The following is a 20,205-nucleotide window of genomic DNA, read 5'->3' on the forward strand; positions in this document are numbered from 1 at the left end:
GCCAAAATGCACGGATAGGCCTTCATCCAGCGGCGGATTGACAGAGCGGGCTACGCACTCGCGTGCGATTACAATGTCTCAGCAGAGGGCACGTTATTTGCCAGCTTGAACTCTTCAACTGTAAGTGATGGTGGCATTAGCCAACGTGCAGTCCCACAGATGCCGTGATGGCATGGGTCACTTTTGACGAGGGTTCTGTCAATGGCGTCATTTGCGTTTTAACACGACATGGCCCATCAGCCAGCACCACCGTCGTCTCTCATCGAGAGTAACAAAAAGGTGATTGTGCTCCACTGTACCACTTGACCACATCACTGGAAACTGCCAGGAATTCCCCACAGCGAGGAGCTCGCATCTGGCTACAATTCCAAATGGCTCATATGGCGGAGTTGGACTGAGAGTGGGTTTCGGAAAATGCAACTCTCTCATGAAATCGTGGGGGGCGGGGGGGCTTCTGCACAACCGACCAATGGTGCTTGTCAGGAGAAGGAAACAGTGGAGTATCTCCTGAGATGCCCCGCAGCACCACAATGCCACTCCTCAACATTTGGCAATGCCGACACCAGCAGCGGTGGCCTGTGCAGAATATTGGGAAAAGACCACCGTGTCGAGGTTGGACAGGAGACACGGGCGAAGATGAACAAGAAGGAGGCCATAGCGATTACTGCCCCCTGATAACCTGTGCAGAGCAATTGTATAGAGGTTGTTTTGCATTCGATCGCCACCACCCATTACAGCCAAACGGTAAGGGTTGTTATGTAAGCAGAACGTGCCAATTCGACATCAGTACAGCGAACCGGTGTGTTGGAGAGCCAAGCCACGACATTTACAATCTGAGTACGACGTTTCGTTAGTAATTACAACTAGCTTCATCAGGCCGACAGCCAGATTTGTGCAGATTTGTGGCAGGTTTAACGACGCATTTGGACATATATGCGATCTAACCCAAAAAAAACTATATTTTGGATGATATTGGTCGCGAAAGCCTACGTGTTAAACTGGATATAACAAAAAAAATCTACATTTTCTTCCAATTTGTTGCCTTATTAGTCGCATTATTTCCAAACGATATGCAAGTTAGAGGGTGGTAATTGTCACGAGTGTTTAATTGCAAGACTTCCAGAAATCAGACGGGAAAAGTGCACGTTAATTTGATAACGCAATTAAGATCATTAATATGCTTACCAATTCATATAATTAATCCTTGCCAACAGTGCGTGTGGGCGCTGTAAAATGTTATTTCATTAATTGGGATCAAATATATTCTAAAGCAAAATGCTGTTCACACATTAAATCTGTAGACAAAGAGACACCCCATTCATAAGAGGAAAACATAAACAGTACCGACCGGAAAAACAAGTGGAACACGTAGGCTTTCGCGACCAATATTATTCATAATAAAGGTTTTTTTTGCGTTAGATCGTGTAAGTGTTGTGTAAATGTTGTGTACTCTCCCACACACCAGTGGGCTCAAGTAGTAACTAATTGGCGTTGTATTTACGTGACAAATCCCTTACTAATTGGCTGTGTTAGGTGGTGGAGGGTTACGACACAATAGTTATACTTACGCGATCTAACCCAAAAACCTTTATTATGAATATATTAGGGGGGGGGAAAAAGTTTCACAAAACACACAGAGACATGGACGAAGAGCACTCGGGCATTTGTGCATTGTTAGAAAAACCATAAACAGTTCGTGATGAACTGCAATGTCATCCCTCTTGTCTTACTTCAGTCACCGCCAAAGAAGTTTGAGCAAATGTGACCGACCAACAGATGGCAGCAAGAAAGAGACAACCGCAGACTGGTTTCGTCACTCTTAGGACTCATCAGCACTGCATAGTCACCGATGATAACTGCTGCAAAGTCGAGCCTCTGCAAACAATACACTCTTTCGGTAAAGTCACGTAGAATGGAAATAATAAAATAATAAAACTAAAACATAATACAATAATATTATAATATTTGTATTTTTTTATTTTATTATTTCCATTCTACGTGACTTTACCGAAAGAACCAAGAAGATGAATCCCTGCAGTCACGAAAGCTTTAAATCGAAATTTAATACACTCAGAGCTTTATGTGCACGTTCCTGTGTGCTGTTTGAAACTCACGGCTTTCCCGGCCTGCGCTGTTTGTTCTGTCATGATGATGATGATGGGGTTGTCTCGAAATTTACAGATTAGATTTTTTTGTTGGCATTAGCCAATCTAGCGAGCCCCATAGTGTAGAGGTGTGCACTCTTGGATGTACGGGAATGATACTGCGACCTGAATTATATTCCCGGTCACAGCGAATATAAGTGGCAAGTGACATCTGACTCAGTCCTGTAACCAACCCCCTCCGACTTCCCCAATGCACACTGACCAACAGAGTCAAGTATTGGAAAACAATCCACATAACCAGCAATGAGGAGGCCTTCATCCAGCAGTGGATTGATGAAGGTCTGTAAATGATGACCCTATTCTCCGGATTATAAGACGCACTGTTTCCCCTCGTATTTTAAAACACAAGTTGTGAATGCGTCCCATAACCCAATGGGTGACTGTGCGTGTGACAAGATTTGTGAAAATTGGGGTGCTTTTTACTTTCCGGAGTGTCTTAAAATCCGCAGAATGTGCTGCTACTGCGTTGCATGGAAATTCGTGCACATTTCAGCTCACCAAAATCCTCTGGTCTCAAAGCACCGCCATTCCTATTAAATTAATGTTGAGTATAGGGGTGCGTTGGTCAGTCCTGGGTGCCTCGGGCTCGTCACGAGCGGAACATACGTACGTGCCTTGGGTGGATTTTACCATTCCCTTCATTGCAGGATGGGGGGGAAGAGCATCCGATGGATTCCACGGGCACGCCACAGCAGCCGCCCAAGGGAAACTACTTCCACGATGGGAGGACAAAAATTGGTAAGTGAACCGGTGATGGGTTCATTAATTGAGGTGTATGGCGTGGTATTCCCATTGTACACACGAGCAGAACCATTAACTAAACAAATTACCGTTGCCCTTACTTGATTTTCTTGGCGATGACGTCTAAATTGGCACACTGGAGTTTCAGTATAAAGGTCGCACGTTCGGACTGCATAAAGGGGAAAAGTGCAGCCCTGCAAATTGTTCGCTCATGCCTCTGCTGGCAGAAGGGCCTCCACTCTAGAGGGAGCTCTAGATCGGGTATTTTGGCCTACTCTTTCACACTGGCCAGACGTGCTGGAAGAGGTTCCCACACTTTATACCACACGACACGTGACCTGCTGATTGATCGCGGTGGAGACATTACACACTTTGAATTGTGGCCAGCCACACAAAACGCTCGTGCCAGACTACGGACCCAAGGCATCCGCTCTACCAGCAGATGTCTACTGCCAGTAGCCACAAATTCCATAGCTGCTGCCAGTAGAATTAATTCACAAATCTGCTGCCAGTAACATAGCCTGCCATGTTGGCGAGATGTTAACTACTCCGCCTGGTATGCAGGAGATCGTGGATTCGATTCTGGCTCATGACGCCTGCTGTATATTTGGAGTTTGCATGCTCTTCCCGTGGCATGTGGGTTTTTTTATCCGGGTCCTCCTGCGTTTAGAGTATTTGGCTGCTATAAATGTCCACACGATAAGCCACTTCGTTTAGCTATCATTTGTGACAGCCAAGTAGCTTCTCAAAAATACCTATATAGCTCAGTGGGCCTTACCTGGTAAAATAAAATAAAAATAGTTTAGTTTAAAATCAAATCCTTTACTCGCTGATAGTAGCCTCGCGTCGCACGGGGAATTTTACACAGCCCCACGGAAACCTCTTGGTTCATCTCCGGAGAGCACGCAGCTCCGAATGTGGAACGCACGACTTCGGGCGACACTGGCGGCTCCGAAGGATGAGGTTTTGTGAGCAAAGGGGCACTCCGCCCATGACGGGGTCGGAAGAACCACGGGCAAATGTGGCGACGCTAGCACCGCACCGGCCACCACTGCAGAGCGAACCTCAACGGGCGTGTGGGGCCGTCTGAACCAGGCCACTCTCACGCCCCCCCAGTGGCGGCTCCTGCAAAATCTCTCAGGGGGGGCAAATGTCTGGATGATTTATAAGGATAAGGTCCACCCATGCAAAGGATAAATTAACAGCTTAAGCATGTAAAGGCAACTTCACTTCTTTAATATTAATGAAAAATAAAGTGACTCTTACAATACATCTTGTTTGTTTCTATACTCACTATTAATACAATCCACTCAAGTTTCTTTTATTAAAGATTTCACTAGGTGGCGATAAATAATTTTGTTGGATGAAACGTGCTTACGTATGATGACGTAAGCACGTTAGTGCGAGCCCTCCCGGAAGCCATAGAGAATGCATTGCAGCGCCCCCCGTTCGAAAAAAAACATCTTTGAATGTAAGTCTATGGGACCACTCGGGGCGATTCTCAGCCGGAGTGAAATCGCCCAAAAAGAGGCGGTACTCCACAGAACGTAGCATGACGCTGATTGGACTATATCCAGAGGCACAGTGACGGCTAGCGTGACTCTGTGGTTGAATGACATTGGTGGTGCGTCGCCCAATCGCCCTAATGAAGAAACCGCCCCTGCACCCCCCCCCCCCCGAACGCGAACTGCATCTGCGGCAAAGAGCAAACGATGCTTCATGCTTCATCGCTCACTCAGCTCCGGTGTGTCGTCTCTGTCAGAGGAGGGAGCTGTGCACAGCCGACGGCGTGATCACCGCTCCTGACCGTGGTGCGCGCGTGGGCCTGTGACACCCCACCCCCCTGCCCCCCACAATTGGTCGTCGTTGATCTAAGTTGGTCTGATTGGACACGAAATTAACGAATGTACATTGCTGGGTGGTTAGTGGTGGCGGATTTAATAAACGTGCCCGTTGTTTTAACTGCTGCAAGATCCGACCATGTCCATCCACGACTCGCTTAGCTGCATTGACTGTCGGTTGCCGAATGAATGAATGCATCATAGGATGGCATTCATTACACACAAAGTACTTGCCACAAATTAACCACAACACCGTGATCTCGACAAGGAGCATCAACGACCACGCGAACTCCGGTCATCCTCTCAGCGGCTTTTGGCACGCATCGAACAAAGACGGTCACTGCATATCGCGCGCTTTCAGATGAGCTTCTGCGGCCGTCTGGAATGCTCTTACTTTCGATATTAGGAAGCCACTGGAGCTATGCACTTTTAAATTGACATTGAAAAGTAATTTCTTTAGAACTGATTTTTGTGTTTGGTTTGTTGTCCTTTCCCCGCACACTCAGATGAACACGGTTGGCTATATGTACAGTGCAAAATATGTTCAACATACTCTTTATTTTTTTCAGTAATTTTGATGGAGCAGTCACACCTGTTGACGGAGGCTTGTGTTGCTTCCGAAACGTCGTGATCTAATTTAGTTGTTTTCATTTTTATTTTGTTTTCACCTACGTGACTTTACCGAAAAAACCAAAGAGTATGGATCCTTGCAGTCACGAAAACTTCAAATCTAAGTTCAACATACATACGTTCTCACCGAATAGGTGACCTCTGGATTGCAAGTCCAGCGTGATAGCCATGACAGCACACGACAGCAGTATTGCAGTTACATTGTGCTGAGTTTATAAGTGCTCTACATAAAATGGACACTTTCTCCACGGCCTTTTTACATCTGGCCAAAGCCATGATCAATCTTGTTAATTATTCTCCCATTCCTGGCTTCCATTCGATTATTCCAGTAATTAATTAACAGAACACTACTTGCAGGAAGTGTGTGTGCATTCGTTATATATTTTTTTAAATCCACAGTTACATTTTTATTAGTATAATTACTATATTTTACCCGATACTCCACCAACAGCCACCGGTCCCATTGCCTTGCCCTCTAATGGCCCTCGAGCCTCGTACGACCTCCGTTCCCATCACTGTCGCCTCCTCCCTTGGCAATGAATTTGCCACGTCCTCGGTTAACCCCGTGTGGCTGGTGTCGTGTTCTCTCAGCCCCATCAGCCCCACCATCTAGTCCATGGGCCGAATCAGAATTCCCTACTGGTTTAGTTAGATGGTTAATAACAAAATTAAATTACTTGGAAACCCACTAATTTCAAATGGTCATCGCATAATGCATTGGACACATAAATAAATTGGAACTATTGAAGTCATGCTACTTCACGTGGTACCGAAAAGCGAAACATACCAGGTAAGGCCTACTAAGCTATATATCTCTTTTACAGAAGCGATCTGGCCCCAAATGATAGCTCAACGAAATGGCTTATCGTGTGGAAATGTATTGCATCAAAATAATCTGAACGCGTGTTTCTAAATGTGGAGGGACAAACCGTCGCACCTGGAAAAAAATCCATGCAACCACGAAGAGAGATACACGCAAACTCTAAATATACTGACATTAGGATTTGTATTGACCCCACGATCTCCTGCATACCAGGCGAGGGAGTTAACATCTTGCCGCGGTGGTGCCCTTGGCTCATGGACGAATCGTCTCAATCACACACGAGCTCGCTCAGCCCCATCAGTCCTCTCAGAGGAGACCATGTGTGCCGCCATCACAGTCCACATTCTGTAAGTTCATTAAAAGCACTCGCAAATCATTGAATAAGGTAAACCCCACACAGCAGCATCGCCGCCTAGGGTCAGGTTGTAGCCGTCTGTGAAACGTCGTCTTCGCGATAGCCTCGAATGATGAGCCGTTGCGGGAACACCAAAGTTTAACACGTAGGCTTTCGCGACCAATATTATTCATAATCAACGTTTTTGGGTTTAGATCGCGTTTTTTTTTACTAATTGGCCGTGTCGGGTGGTGGAGGGTTACGACACATTTATAAATAACGCGATCTAAACCCGAAAACGTTGATTATGGAAACACCAAAGGCAACCCTTTGCCGAACCACTGCGACGACGCTCTCCCTCCCCGCCGCAGATTTTATCCTGGTGTGGGAGGAGAAGGTGGGTGAGGCGAGGAAGCGAAGGGGGAGCCGGCGGTACCACGAGATGGAGCGGCAGGACATCGAGAGGCAGATGGAGCGCGGCAGTGGCCAGGACAAGCAGGGACGGTGGCGCACCAAGTTCCTGACCAACCTGGAGAAGTCGGGCTTACTCATGGAGGAGGTGAGGCCACTCACCCCCCATCGCCAATTCGTACGACAGAAAGAGGTGGGCTATTACATTGAACAGTTAAGAGCCTTTCCTTCACCATTATTACGATTAATAACACACGGTCAACAAAAAAATTAAATTCTGGCATGGACTTTTGCAGCTGTTTTAGACAAATTTCAGGGTTCTGATTCCAGATCTGATCTCAGATTTGCTCTATCACATCTCATTGTTATGCTATCGGCATACCTCATTTTCATTGATTTTACCCGAAATTAACTGTCACTTATGATTGCAAGTTGATGCGAGTCAGTGACTGCTTTAGTGTTAAAATATGGTGCTGTATTTTTAGGATAGTGTGTTTATAATATCATTTTATGTAGATATCCACATTTTTTTTAATATTCTGCAGTTTTTATTGAAAATGCAATATTTGATATCTCAAAAACCTGATGTGATAGACAAAAACTGATGCCAGATTTGGAATCAGCACCCCAAAATTACATTAAGACCGTTGGAATACCTTATGCCAGAAAAAGTGTGTTGACCAGTGTAATGTATGTTTTTGGGTCAGATCACGTCAATAAAATATTTGTTAAAATCATCATCATGAAAGGCAAAGATGCCAGGAGCAACTGCAAAGATGGGAACGTCGTGCGTGTGTCGAAAATAACTTGCCTATCCTGTGCCCTGTATACAGCCCAGTTGAAAGCAAATATGCATCGTCTTAAAAGAGGACTTCATTTTATTTAACACTGCACTATATTCAGGCGATGGCCATTCCCTTTTACGTGTCCCAAAGTGCATATACATGGCAATATAGTTTTAATTGCAAATGACAGGGGGTGGATGGATGTATGAATGGATGTTGAACTTCATTTGCATCGTACGTAGCCAACCGGATGTGGCTTTGTGTATGTATGTCCCAGTTACGTTTGCAATCGAACTGTAAATGTAGGCCAGCTACGAATATGTTTTATTGTTTTGGGGCAGAAAAGAGGCACGCTGGTTCGTGCAACTGCCCTATGAACCCGGCAACCAGAATTAGATTGTGGGTCGAGGCTAATATCTGTGGCGAGTGATATCTGAATCGGTCCTGGGTCACCCTCATCCGTTTTTTTCAACCCGCACTGAACAGCACGGTGAAGTATGGTCAAACAACCATCGTGATCAACATGATGTGGTGAGGCTTTCATCTAGCAGTGGATTGACAAAGGGCTGTAAATTGTTCCATGTTCATTATTTATTTATTTTAAACTTTTTACTGAAATTTTAATTGCGTTATTTTAAAGCTCAACCCCAGATGGTCACATCAAAAATCATTGCCGTTATCCTCTCTGCACAACATTGCTTTGATGAAATACAGATAGATTCATTAATCATTATTTTCTCGTTAAAATCCCATTTCACAGTTTCTACTGGCCTGGAAACAAACAACTGGTGTTGCATATTTCATGAACATGCTCAGTAAATGCTACTGATCTCGTACTATGAATTCACAGATATTGTTTATTTTATTTTTTTGTTATCCAGAGTTCAAACAGCCTCAACAACACTACAGAGAGGCCTTTCAAGTGGTGGCGTTTTTTTGTTGTTTTTGGCAATTTCATTGCCTGCTGCCTGACCCCGTTTTCTTTCTCAAACGTTCCCACAGGGCACGGCCCCAAACCACCCGCTAAGCACTAAATCAGTCGAACTCAGTGGGGACCCTTCTACAGGATTATAAAAAAAAAAGGTCATTTGCCACAAATAATAACAAAATTCCTACCTACTGTACACGGGCCTGATGAGAGTGTGGATGTATGTTGAACTTCTCTCGCACCGTACGTAGCCATCCGTGCTAATCGAAGGCAAGAGGGGGGGGGGGGGAGACAGGGAATATAACTGTTAAACTGTAACGTAGCCCAAAACCCCCAGTTTTAGAACACATTTATTTCTAAATTATACATGACGGGTACCCCCAACCAAGCGTTATCTACCAAGGCCCAATATTTATCTTGATAGCGCCTGACAGTACACGCGCAAATATTATGAGGAGTCAAACGGCATTTTCCCCTTTCTCTCACGGCCATCAAGGAGAGCTCCTGCACCCAGTAAAATCATGATTCAGTGTCCTTTTCCCTGTCGTCTTCGGCGAGTGTGACGCATTGCGTGAGTTTTTTTTTTCTTGAAGCCACTGAAAATGACAGTCACGTCTTTTTTGTTGGCCTTCAACTCCAGGAGTTGACTGCAGTCATGATCTCTGCATGGTCTACCCAATTTTTTTTCCCACAGCGATAGAACTGAAATATAAAATCTGTAAATGATGAGGAAAACCCACTGCGAACAGAATATTGATGCCGGCTGGAAAACCCAAAAGTTTCAAACAAATATAAAACGGATGGACGAAAAAACAAATCTCCCCTTCGAAGTCTTAGTCGTAAACGTGTTCCTTATGTCGTCGCAAACACTTAGTCTTCTTTGCATTAGGACACCGTGTCAAGATTTAGCACAGGTAGGTTCGCTCGTTGACGGAGGGTTAAAACACGAACCCAAGTGAACACTTTCTCCAAAAGCAAAAACAATCTCACACACACACAGAGACACGTTACGCTCAAGCGCCGTCGTGCAGAGGGCCACCCCGCTCGCCGCCCGGGCCATCGCGAGGAGGCAGGCAGGCAGCTACAGTGGCGTTTGCCTTTTCCTGCGCGTGTCTGCAGGAGGTGACGGTGAGCGAAAGGAAGAACATTCACTACATGAAGCTGAGTGCCCCTTGGGACGTCCTTGTCTACTACGCCGAGGAGCTGTGCATGCGGGCGCCCCTGCAGGTTGGCATCATCCCGCACACCAACGTTGCTTATACCGCACCCTGCACTGGTGGGGGGACTCCCCCCCCCCCGCCCAGTGACGGCTGTCCAGCCGCCGGCCCGTTATTCTGCCAATAAGCGGCGGTGCTGGTTTCGTCGCACGGTTGGCTACGTACGGTGCGAAAGAAGTTCAACATACATACGTAAGGAATCTTCCGAGTATAACACGTAGGCTTTCGTGACCAATATCATCCATAATACAGGGGGCGGGGGGGGGTGTTTGTTCCAGGAGGATTTCTCCACAAATCTGTCTGTCGCCTGATGAAGCTAGTTGTAGTTACTGGCGATACGCCGTACTTCAGATTGTAAATGTTGTGGCTTTGCTCTCCAACACACTGGTGTGCTGCACTAGTAACGAATTGGCACGTTCCGTTTACATGAGAAACCTTGCTAATTGGATGCGTCGGGTGGTGGCGGGTTTAACGACACATTTATAAAACTTCGAGGAATTTGTCAAATTTCGACCGTAATTCCGGCACACAGTGGCCTGCTCTTTTTCCCAATGACGTCATGGGATCTTTGCCGTCCAATTGATGCAGACGACTTGGGCCTTCTTGGTGAATAGATCCACAGTACGAACGATGCCACTTGCTTCAACACGAGATGTGTATACATGGTGACTGGTGCTTTTGTTGAAATGTTGGTGGTGTTGTTTCAGTGCCGTGCCGCATCTAAGGGGGTGGAGTGGGTGGCGGTGGTATGAGATGTGAATTACCTCACCTGGTATACAGGAGGTCGTGGGTTCAATCCCAACCCTGACACATGCTGTATATTCTGAGTTTGCGTGTCTCTCTCCCCGTGGTGGCGTGGATTTTACTCCAGGTCATCCGGGTTTTCTCTCCACGTTTAGAATCAACATCACGTGTTTAATTATTTGGCTGCTATGCATTTCCACGTGATAAGCCACTTCGTTGGGGTATTAATTTGTGTCCAGCACTTCTGAAAAAGAGCTACATAGCTCAGTGGGCCTTACCTGGTCAAATAAAAAAATTAGTCGTAGTGGTTCATGACCATCCGTAGGTCTGCCTATCTGTGCCTATAAAAGGGGCCCCTGTAAATTCAATCCAATTTTAATGAAACTTCAGCGTAAAGTTGTCTTGCTATCAAAGACTTACGCCATTGAAAACCGGCCACTTTGATCAAAGGGTTGCCCAAAAAACTTAGCGATGAAAATCGAGTGCCGATGGTCATCCCCTGAAACGTCGTGCGACACGATCTCGTCGTGCGCCACGGAACCGGAACGTCGTTATCGCTCTTGAAACAACTCCGAGAAGAACCGCACGTCGTCGTAAAGCATTGCGGAAGCCTTGCATCCACAGCACGCGTGGTTTGTCTTCCTCGTTTGTTTTCAATGCTGCATCCACCCGTCCGTTGTGTTTTTTAAAGCAATGCAACGGTTTGACCGCCGGTCGGAGTCAAAATATTACCGAATGCCGCGAGATGTGGTCTTCTCGGAAGGAAACCAACGACAAGTGTTGCCTGTACGTATGTTGAACTTCTTTCCCGCGGCACATAGCCAACCGTGCGAATCGTAGGTGGCTCGTCGTGTCTCGTGTCTGTGCCGTGTCGTGTCCTGTCGATTCAAGGGAAGCCCAAACACGATTGAGAATTGGTCTGAGCGGTTGCTTGGGCGTCTGAAAATCCCAAACATTATGCAAGAGGACGTCCCCAACCGCCCCCTGGGTTACTACACCTGCCAGTTCCGCAAGTCAAAACTCAGCAGGTAGGCGCTCATCAGTCTTCCTCTTATTCTTCTTTCGTACGGGGGATGTAGATGCAGAGCAACAATTTACAATTTCACATTCAGGTGGTCATGCCCGGATAACCACGACAGGACTAGCGGAGTGTGATCGCTGCGATGTCTCCTTCGTATTTGTGGATCGGCCATTGCGTCGTTATTACCTTGATAGGATCTCTGTGCCGGATGACCACAGTCGCTCACTACTGGAGATATTTTGAGTTTCCATTTGTGCATCAGGTGTCCGCATCTACTGCCATGGTCTGTGCAGCTCGGGTTGAGCAGTTCTAACTAATGGGGACCATTTTTGGATCTATTGATGTGCCCAAACAACTGCAGCGCTCTCGGTTTAATGATGGTTAGAAGCAATATTTTCTGTCCTGATTGGGCAGTAATGGAACTCGGGATGTAATTAATCGGTTGTGTGCAGGGATTTGTATGAACTTTATTTTTTTAAATGTCAGTTCAAAATGAAAAGGCTCTTCTACCATCTCCTGACTACCTCCCAGCCCCTTGTGCACTCAATTCAAAGGATAGAAGCCACGGATCGCACGCCTTGCGTTGGCAATTCCGCTCTCTAAGTGACTGATCATGGGCTGTGCCACCGCTCCGTGTCTCACTCAGGTTTCTAGGGAGCGAGAATCACGACACGTATTTCACCAACACTCAGCGTCAACGCATTGTAAGTGGAAATTTTAAAAGGTGATCTTTTATATTATACGGTATTAACGGTTTTTTTTTACATTCAAGACATCCATGGCGTCTGTAAATGCTCCTGTATTGATGGATACACGTCTCGAGAATAGGACATTGACTGAGTAGCTTTGTACAATATGGATATAAGTGCTTTTGAGTGTTACCTCTTACCTCACCTGATTTTATCGACGTGTTATGCTCCATTGTAAAATGTATTCTGCTAGTCGAACCGTTTTTTTTACTTAAAGTTTCGCATAGCAAGGGTTGATTTCCCCCCCCCCTTTTTTCGAATCCCATTTCTACGCTGTATATATGTACACACGTTTATGTGCCGTGCCTTGTATATCCACTGCTGGGTGAAGACCTCCCCATGCCCTCACCATCCATCCATCTCTCATTATTTTGCAACGCTAACAAGAGCTGGGTCAGCGAGCCAGACAATATTTCCTCACCCGGCACACCACATCCAGTATACCCCCTCGCTCTGGCTGCGGCTGCTTCTAGTCACGTGCCAGCACCTTGTTTTTTTGCGTGTTTATTTTTGTTGTCCTTCCCCGGCACCTCCGATTAGCACGGTTGGCTATGTACGTACGGTGCCGAAGAAGTTCAACACACGGACTCCAGTCCACAAAGCGACACGAAAAATATTCCGCCAGAAGAATAAGCCACCGTGATTCAAATACGCCCAGTGCCTGCACGGGGCGGGGGGAGGGGATTCATTCCATCGCTTCACCTTGTTTTGGTGTTTAGTTTGGCGGTGAACGTCTTCTGTCGTTCGGCCGCCGTTCCATCAGTAGGCCGGCCACCATTCCTCTCCAGCGACTTGCCCTGTTAGGAAAACTACATTCGGGATCGGTGCAAAGGGCAGCGTCGCTTGAAGCGGTGATTGCGGATAGATAGAGGACTGATCAGTGCCGGATTATCCTAGTAGCACGTGTAGTAGCTACACGTGTAGTAGCTGCACGTGTAGTAGCTACACGTAGTAGCTACGGGCCCCGCACTTTCAAGGGCCCCGCGCTAAATGCTTTAAAGCTATCAATTCCGGTTCAGTGATTCTGCACTTGCTTTATTACTATAGTACTATACAACCTTCAACTTTTATGAACGATGGGGTGTTTAAGGTTAGCGATTTGTCGTATTATCTGGCTGTATAGCAAATGAAAAAAGACAATTACTTTACTACGCAAGTAAAAAAAATGCGTTTTCATATTTATGTTTATTTAGGGCCCCTTAATAACATATGCTACAGGCCCCGCACTAGCTTAATCCGTCACTGAGACCGATGACAAAACATGGGCACAGCGAGAGGAGCGAACGTGCGTTGCCCTACGTCCCTTCGCCACTGCACGTCCCCCCACCCCACCCCCTGATTCGTAAAGTGCACTCACTCCCGGGACGATCTCGTGACGAACAAACAAATCCTTCACGTCAACTTCCAGTGCAAGCACGACATTGGACAGCACGAACGTAATGAGCAGACTCTGTTCCTCACAGCACGCACACACACACACGCACGTAAAACGGGAGCATTGCACACACACTGGATGAAGAGGATTTCCTCCTAAAGGGAGAGAGAAACAGAATCAGCTGTTGGGGGGGGGGGGGTTGGGGAGGTGACGGCGTTGTGTCTCAACACCGAGCGAGATGGCGATGCTTTGGGGAGTCTTTTCCTCCAGCAGCGGATAAATCATGGCCCACGGCGGTGGTGGTTAAAGAGCTGAAATGTCAACATGTGCAGTGCTCGAGGCACGCGAGAGATGATTCTGTGGTGCTGCTGTCGGAGCGCGTGTTTGTGAGTGGAGACAGCTCTCGGTGTGCCGCTGCTATGCATGCCCCCCCGCCCCCCATGGAGAGTGGCTTAATTGGACTTGTCGGTGGGCATAATGGGATTACAAATGAGTTGACGCTGCATTCATTTATAAACATGAGTCAACAGCTGTTGAGGAATTAGGACAGCTCTGCCAGACTTCTATTCGCGAAAGTGAATATGGACCTAAATCATTTCGTACCTTTTTACGTTTAAGGGAATCGAAGTGAATTTGGCTTTAGCTGCTGCGACAATATAAATGCATTTCATTCATCCGGAAAAGCCTCAGTCAGTCTCAAGGTTAGTTCAATGTACGTATGTTGAACTTCTTTCACACTGTACGTCGCTAACCATGCTAAATCGGAGGTGTGGGGAAGTACAACAAACGAAACACCAAAAGCAGTTCTCAAGAAATTAGTTGCGAATCTAGATTTAAAAGTGCATGACTCGTAATATCGAAAGGAAGGGCGTTCCAGACGGCTACAGAATCGCCCGATACAATGTCGAGACAAAGGCTACTGCGAGGATGACCGCAGTCTGCGTGGTGGTTTATGCTCCTTGACCAGATGATCAAAGTGTTGCGGTCAGCGCTACGCTGCGCTACGAACCCGGCGACTCGGGGTTCGATTCCCGCTCAAGGGCCAACACCAGGGTCCACTTAGCCTCAAATGAGTACCTGGTGCGGTGTGTAAACATCGCCACTGGGGAGACAAAGGCAGTCGGGAATCGTGCTGGCCACCCACCCCCTCGTGTGCCGTGACGGCCTTCATAGGTGCTCGCTATCAGCACTTGCCCCAACAGTCTATTAAAGGTTATACTGGGGGGGTCTTTGTATGTATATCTGTATGCATGTTGAACTTCTTTCGCACAACACGTAGCCAACCGTGCAAATATATCAATGGGTCAGCTAGTTGCTTTTTTTATTATCAACTATCGTCCTTGCCCTGCGGCCCTTTCGGCAGATGTACGAGATCCTGGCACGGACGGCCTATGGCAAGCGCAAGAGGGCAGAAATTGGCATCGACCGACTGCTTAGCGAGGACGTCTACAGCGCAGCCTTCCCCCTGCACGAGGTCAGCGATGGGTGACCTCTTCCGAACCGAGGGCCGAATAGCCGAAATGATTTCCTGCTCAAGTGAGAGTTCAGGAGGTTCTCATCTCCTGTCAACAGCCCTGTTGCTTTGACGGGGGGTGAGTCTACCCGTAGGATAACCACTGTTGACTTCCCCACAAAGTGGTATTAATTTTTATCGACCCCAGAGGGATGATGGACTGAGTCAACCAACAACCAGGATTTGTGTACACTCACACACACACACTGAGATCACACTCATCACTCTCTATCAACGCAGACAGCGTTAATGTCTTAGCGCGTCACGTGCGATGTGCTGAACAATTTTAATCGACCCCAGAGGGATGATGGACTGAGTCAACCAACAACCAGGATTTGTGTACACTCACACACACACACACACTGAGATCACACTCATCACTCTCTATCAACGCAGACAGCGTTAATGTCTTAGCGCGTCACGTGCGATGTGCTGAACAATTTTAATCGACCCCAGAGGGATGATGGACTGAGTCAACCAACAACCAGGATTCGTGTACACTCACACACACACTGAGATCACACTCATCACTCTCTATCAACGCAGACAGCGTTAATGTCTTAGCGCGTCACGTGCGATGTGCTGAACAATTTTAATCGACCCCAGAGGGATGATGGACTGAGTCAACCAACAACCAGGATTCGTGTACACTCACACTCACACACACACTGAGATCACACTCGTCACTCTCTTAGCGCGTCACGTGCCACGTGCTGAACAATCGTAGGGCTCGTACGGCGTGGAACGAGCTAATTTGTATTTGAATGGTTAGTAAACTTGGTAAACGCAGAAAGACGAACCAACAACCCTTTACCCGCATTGTTTACACAGCCATGGCACGGCACGGCATCCCTGACTTGTCTCCCGGTTGCTCAGGGCGTCTTCGAGAAGCCAAACCATGCCACGTCGCCCGAGCAGCTCAACCCGCGCCAGATTCTGTTCTTGTACTGGGCACGCTGGGGCTGCTGGTACAAGTACCAGCCGCTGGACCACATCCGATCCTATTTCGGCGAAAAGATCGCCATCTACTTCTCCTGGCTGGGTACGTGTGCACTTTTTAAAACGCAAACAACAATCAACAAACGCGGTAAGAATTTCCCAGCTGTCACCTGAAAACGCGATCAACCCGCACGCATGCAAATGTGAGTGGGGGTTGCCACCTGTCCTGGCTCTCTCCAGATCTCTCCCTCTTGTTGAGGCATCTTCCCATGGGACGTGTGAGTCTTCCCCGTGACATTCAGCGTCCCGGTTTTGTTGTTGTTGTTGGTTGTGTAATAACTCGAACTCCAAAGACTATGCGTTTACATGGAACAAAATGCATTAACCGGAACTGCGTCTCCAATATATTTTCGTCTTTCGATGTCAACAAAAATGAAAGTATTTTTTACACAATCCAGGGTACGCAATTATAGCAGCAATGACTCACAACACAAGCAAACTCCAGACCGGTTTTGAGTCGCAGTGTCTCACCAGCGGAGTCAGGCTCACCTGAAACAATGCTGGTAAACTTTCGGATGCTCCAGGCTGGGGTTAGCTTCTCTTTACAATATGGGTCCTAGCTTTTAGGCATAGTTATCCTCTGCTCCGGTATCATGAGATATTATTATTATTGTGTCCTGTTATTACTTACGCCGGAACAGTAAAGTTGTCCATTATACGAGAGTGAAGCTAACTCGGGATTGTGTGAAAGCTGTTGCCGCTCGCCTTCTACAATTTTCCCTGCTCCCCGCTGTGCCCTGGTCCCCCCCAGCAACACATTTTTATTTTACCAGGTAAGGCCCACTGAGCTATGCAGCTCTTCTTCAGAAGCGGCCTCGCTATCACAAACGACAGCTCAACGAAGTGGCTTATCACGTGGACATTTATAGCAGCGAAATGCTCTAAATGTGTGATGTTGATTCTAAATGTGGAGGGAAAAACTGGAGGTCCCTGAGATCGAGCCACACAACCACAGGGAGAGGGACACCACAAACTCCAAATATACAGCAGCGGGCGTCAGGGTCGGGATCGAACCCACGACCTCCTGCATACCAGGCGAGGTAGTTAACATCTCCTAGACACCGTGATGATGATGATGAGAGATAGAAACGCAAACTCCAAATATACAGCAGCAGGCGTCAGGGTCGGGGATCCAATTCCTGTGCCCTCTCAGCCACGAACCCTCCCCCCAGGGCACCTCACGTGACCTTATCTCTCATATTGGGGGCAGTTACCCACAGCAAATTCATAATTCTCACAATTAGTGCCGTTACTCGCGATTATGTGTAATAGTGTCATACCTCATGTGCTTGAATACAATACAGCACATTTTAGAGTTGTATATATGTTTTTTTTATTATAATTGTCCACTGGTTGTCGGTGATCAGTGCCACGTATGCGTGTAAAATTCACCTCTTCCAGTGATGCGATGAATCGTCACGATTTAGGGTCACAATTTGATTCAGAAATCGATACATTTTTACCTCTTCCCCCACCCCCCACCCCGTCTCGTTTGTATTGATTATAATTTATTTCTGTTTCTCATACAGCTGACGTCTGCTCCAATAGCCTCCATGTAACATCAGCATTTAATCGGAATAAATTGTAGAATAATAATCGATAGTGACACGCAATTTGGTGTGCGTATCGTGAGCGTAAAACATATTTTTTTAATTGACGAATTGACTAGCCGTCACGTGCTGAGTATCAAGGAAAAGAACAAAGCGCAGTTTGACACCATTCCCGAATCAATTATAGACATGGCCACACATACAGTGGAATAGTTATTGGCCTTCATCCTATAACCTTCAGGAGACCCTGAAGGATATTGTGACAGCCTGCCAGGTTTTATCCCTTACAGCTCACTCGACGATGCACATGAGCAATGACGAAACGTTCAGCGACGCAGGGGAGGGATTTTTGCGCGGTCATATGTGACAAAGATTTTCACTTAATTTTTGTTCAACTGGTTACTTCAGTTCCACCAGAAGCTCCCACCATGTGGAGTGAAACGTTGGACATCATCCAGCCAGGAAAACACATCGGAGGGCGTAATAAAAACGAATCTATCCTCGGCCTGTCACCTGATGTGTGGCTTTAGATGTCGTGAGTGCTGGCTCACTGCCCTGACACAGCCATTAGCATTAACCCCAAACCGGGCCACCACCTGTACCATTACGAGTGTACGTTGACGTCTCGCTCGCTCGCCACTCAGTCACACTTATAGATCATTTGCTCCCTGGCGCATGCCGCAAGACCAGCAGCGAATATGTTATTTTCACGTAGCGTCATTAATATTGCCGGTTAACACTGCAGTTCTATTATATTAAAATACGACATTCAAATGTAACACAATGACAAATGCTTTCAAGTGACATTGAAAATGTTGGGAAATGTCAAAGCGGCCGTTGTTCTTTTCATGGCCATGTTGCTGGCTTAGTTTACCGCATCAATGTTACACTCATTCGTACATGAGGTTATAAAATTACTTGAGAAGAGAAAAAAAATTGGAAACATTGTGTGTACCGGCAAATGGTTTGGGATGAAACGCATATTGAGAGCCAGTCCACCGAAGAAGAAGGAGCAATGAAATCAACTCGTGTGCGGGTGCCGGGTGCATTTATTATATATCGCAGAAGCATGAGAGATGGCGAAGAGTTTGGGAGGCCTTCATCTAGCGGTGGATTGATCATGGATGATGATAATGAAATTATGAAAGAAAATTAGTCTTTTGGTTTGTTGCTTAACAAGCTCTGCAAAGTTGAAGCCAGTTCTCGGTTGTCTTGTTTGATCGAAGCCTACTGGGAAGCATTCAACTGCAATGCTCGCAAGCAAACAGAGTAAATGGTTTCTACATGTACGTACTGTATATATATATTCTCATTAAGGTCAGTAAACACACTCTTGTAGCCAATGGGAAAGGCATAAATTATTGGTGAGGGAAAAAACGTACCCAACATATAAATGAACATATTAAAATGTGATAGAGCGCAAGGCTGCACGCAATTGATGATAAATTTAAGAGGTTTTAATGGCTGATAGTCTTTTAAATCGTGGTGTGTCTTGAATTAATTAATGCGTATGCTGCGTGTATCTGGTTAGTGCGTTGTGCATTGCCTTATTTCGGAGGCTTAATATTACGGTGCACAATGCGATTCGTAGACTAATGTAGATTTATACGCTGACGATGCACGAATGAAATGGTGCATGTAGAAATAATCACTGCTCAAGCAAATTGTTTCTGAATTATTATCGTGACACAGTCGCATTTAAACGCTCAATCGATGCAAAATCTTGAAATATTTTCCCACCTATTTACATTCAGGTCAACATGCAATGATAATTGAATTGCCATTCTGATCTTTATCAAACGCGAATCATTAAATCCGTATCAGTGATATTAAATTTAGGTAAAAGTATCGCGAATGATGCGGTACAAACACGACAGAAGTTAGTCGCGACGGTGTAAGAACGAGAATCCGACGAGCTATGAAGCTCTTTCTCACAGATGCCCAGTAGCACACCTGCAATGCTGTTTGGCGGCACAAATAACACGCAGCGAACACCAAACGATAACAAAAGGGGTTCTCAGATTGAATCGCGACTTCCAGATGAACGTCAATGCACGCTCAGGTCCATCCGCTTGTTTGAAACAAATGTTGATGGGAAATATTGGGTCTCTCAAAGCCAATAGGCCGATGGAATAGAAGCAGTTTTCTTTTTCTAGCGTGTGGAGAGACAATGAAATTCTGCTTATAACAGGGTGGCACAAAGGTCAGGACACAATATGGTTAATTCCATTATTTTAAATGTCATCTGAAACGAATACGAAAAATAAACGTGAATAATGATAATAGAAAAAAAAAATTACTTAAAGAATTAACAATAAAAAATTTAAATTCTGACTTAAAATAAAAATGTTTTAATGCAAGTGTTATAATAAATATATA

The 20,205-nt window shown here is 46.2% G+C and overlaps 1 protein-coding gene across 1 annotated transcript in view; it reads left to right on the forward strand.

Moving 5' to 3' along the window:
* The first annotated feature begins 228 nt into the window (after positions 1–228).
* The window catches only part of ANO7 (anoctamin 7), a 52,286-nt gene continuing 32,309 nt past the window's right edge, over positions 229–20,205 (forward strand). The window contains exons 1-8 of the mRNA XM_078611266.1: positions 229–279; positions 2,720–2,903; positions 6,906–7,093; positions 9,778–9,885; positions 11,511–11,647; positions 12,287–12,344; positions 15,128–15,238; positions 16,154–16,319. Coding sequence (XP_078467392.1) covers positions 229–279; positions 2,720–2,903; positions 6,906–7,093; positions 9,778–9,885; positions 11,511–11,647; positions 12,287–12,344; positions 15,128–15,238; positions 16,154–16,319 — 1,003 coding nt within the window. The remainder of the gene's footprint in view (positions 280–2,719; positions 2,904–6,905; positions 7,094–9,777; positions 9,886–11,510; positions 11,648–12,286; positions 12,345–15,127; positions 15,239–16,153; positions 16,320–20,205) is intronic.

Source organism: Lampetra planeri, chromosome 36 (genome assembly GCF_965212315.1).
Source record: "Lampetra planeri chromosome 36, kcLamPlan1.2.h2, whole genome shotgun sequence".
NCBI lineage: Eukaryota > Metazoa > Chordata > Hyperoartia > Petromyzontiformes > Petromyzontidae > Lampetra > Lampetra planeri.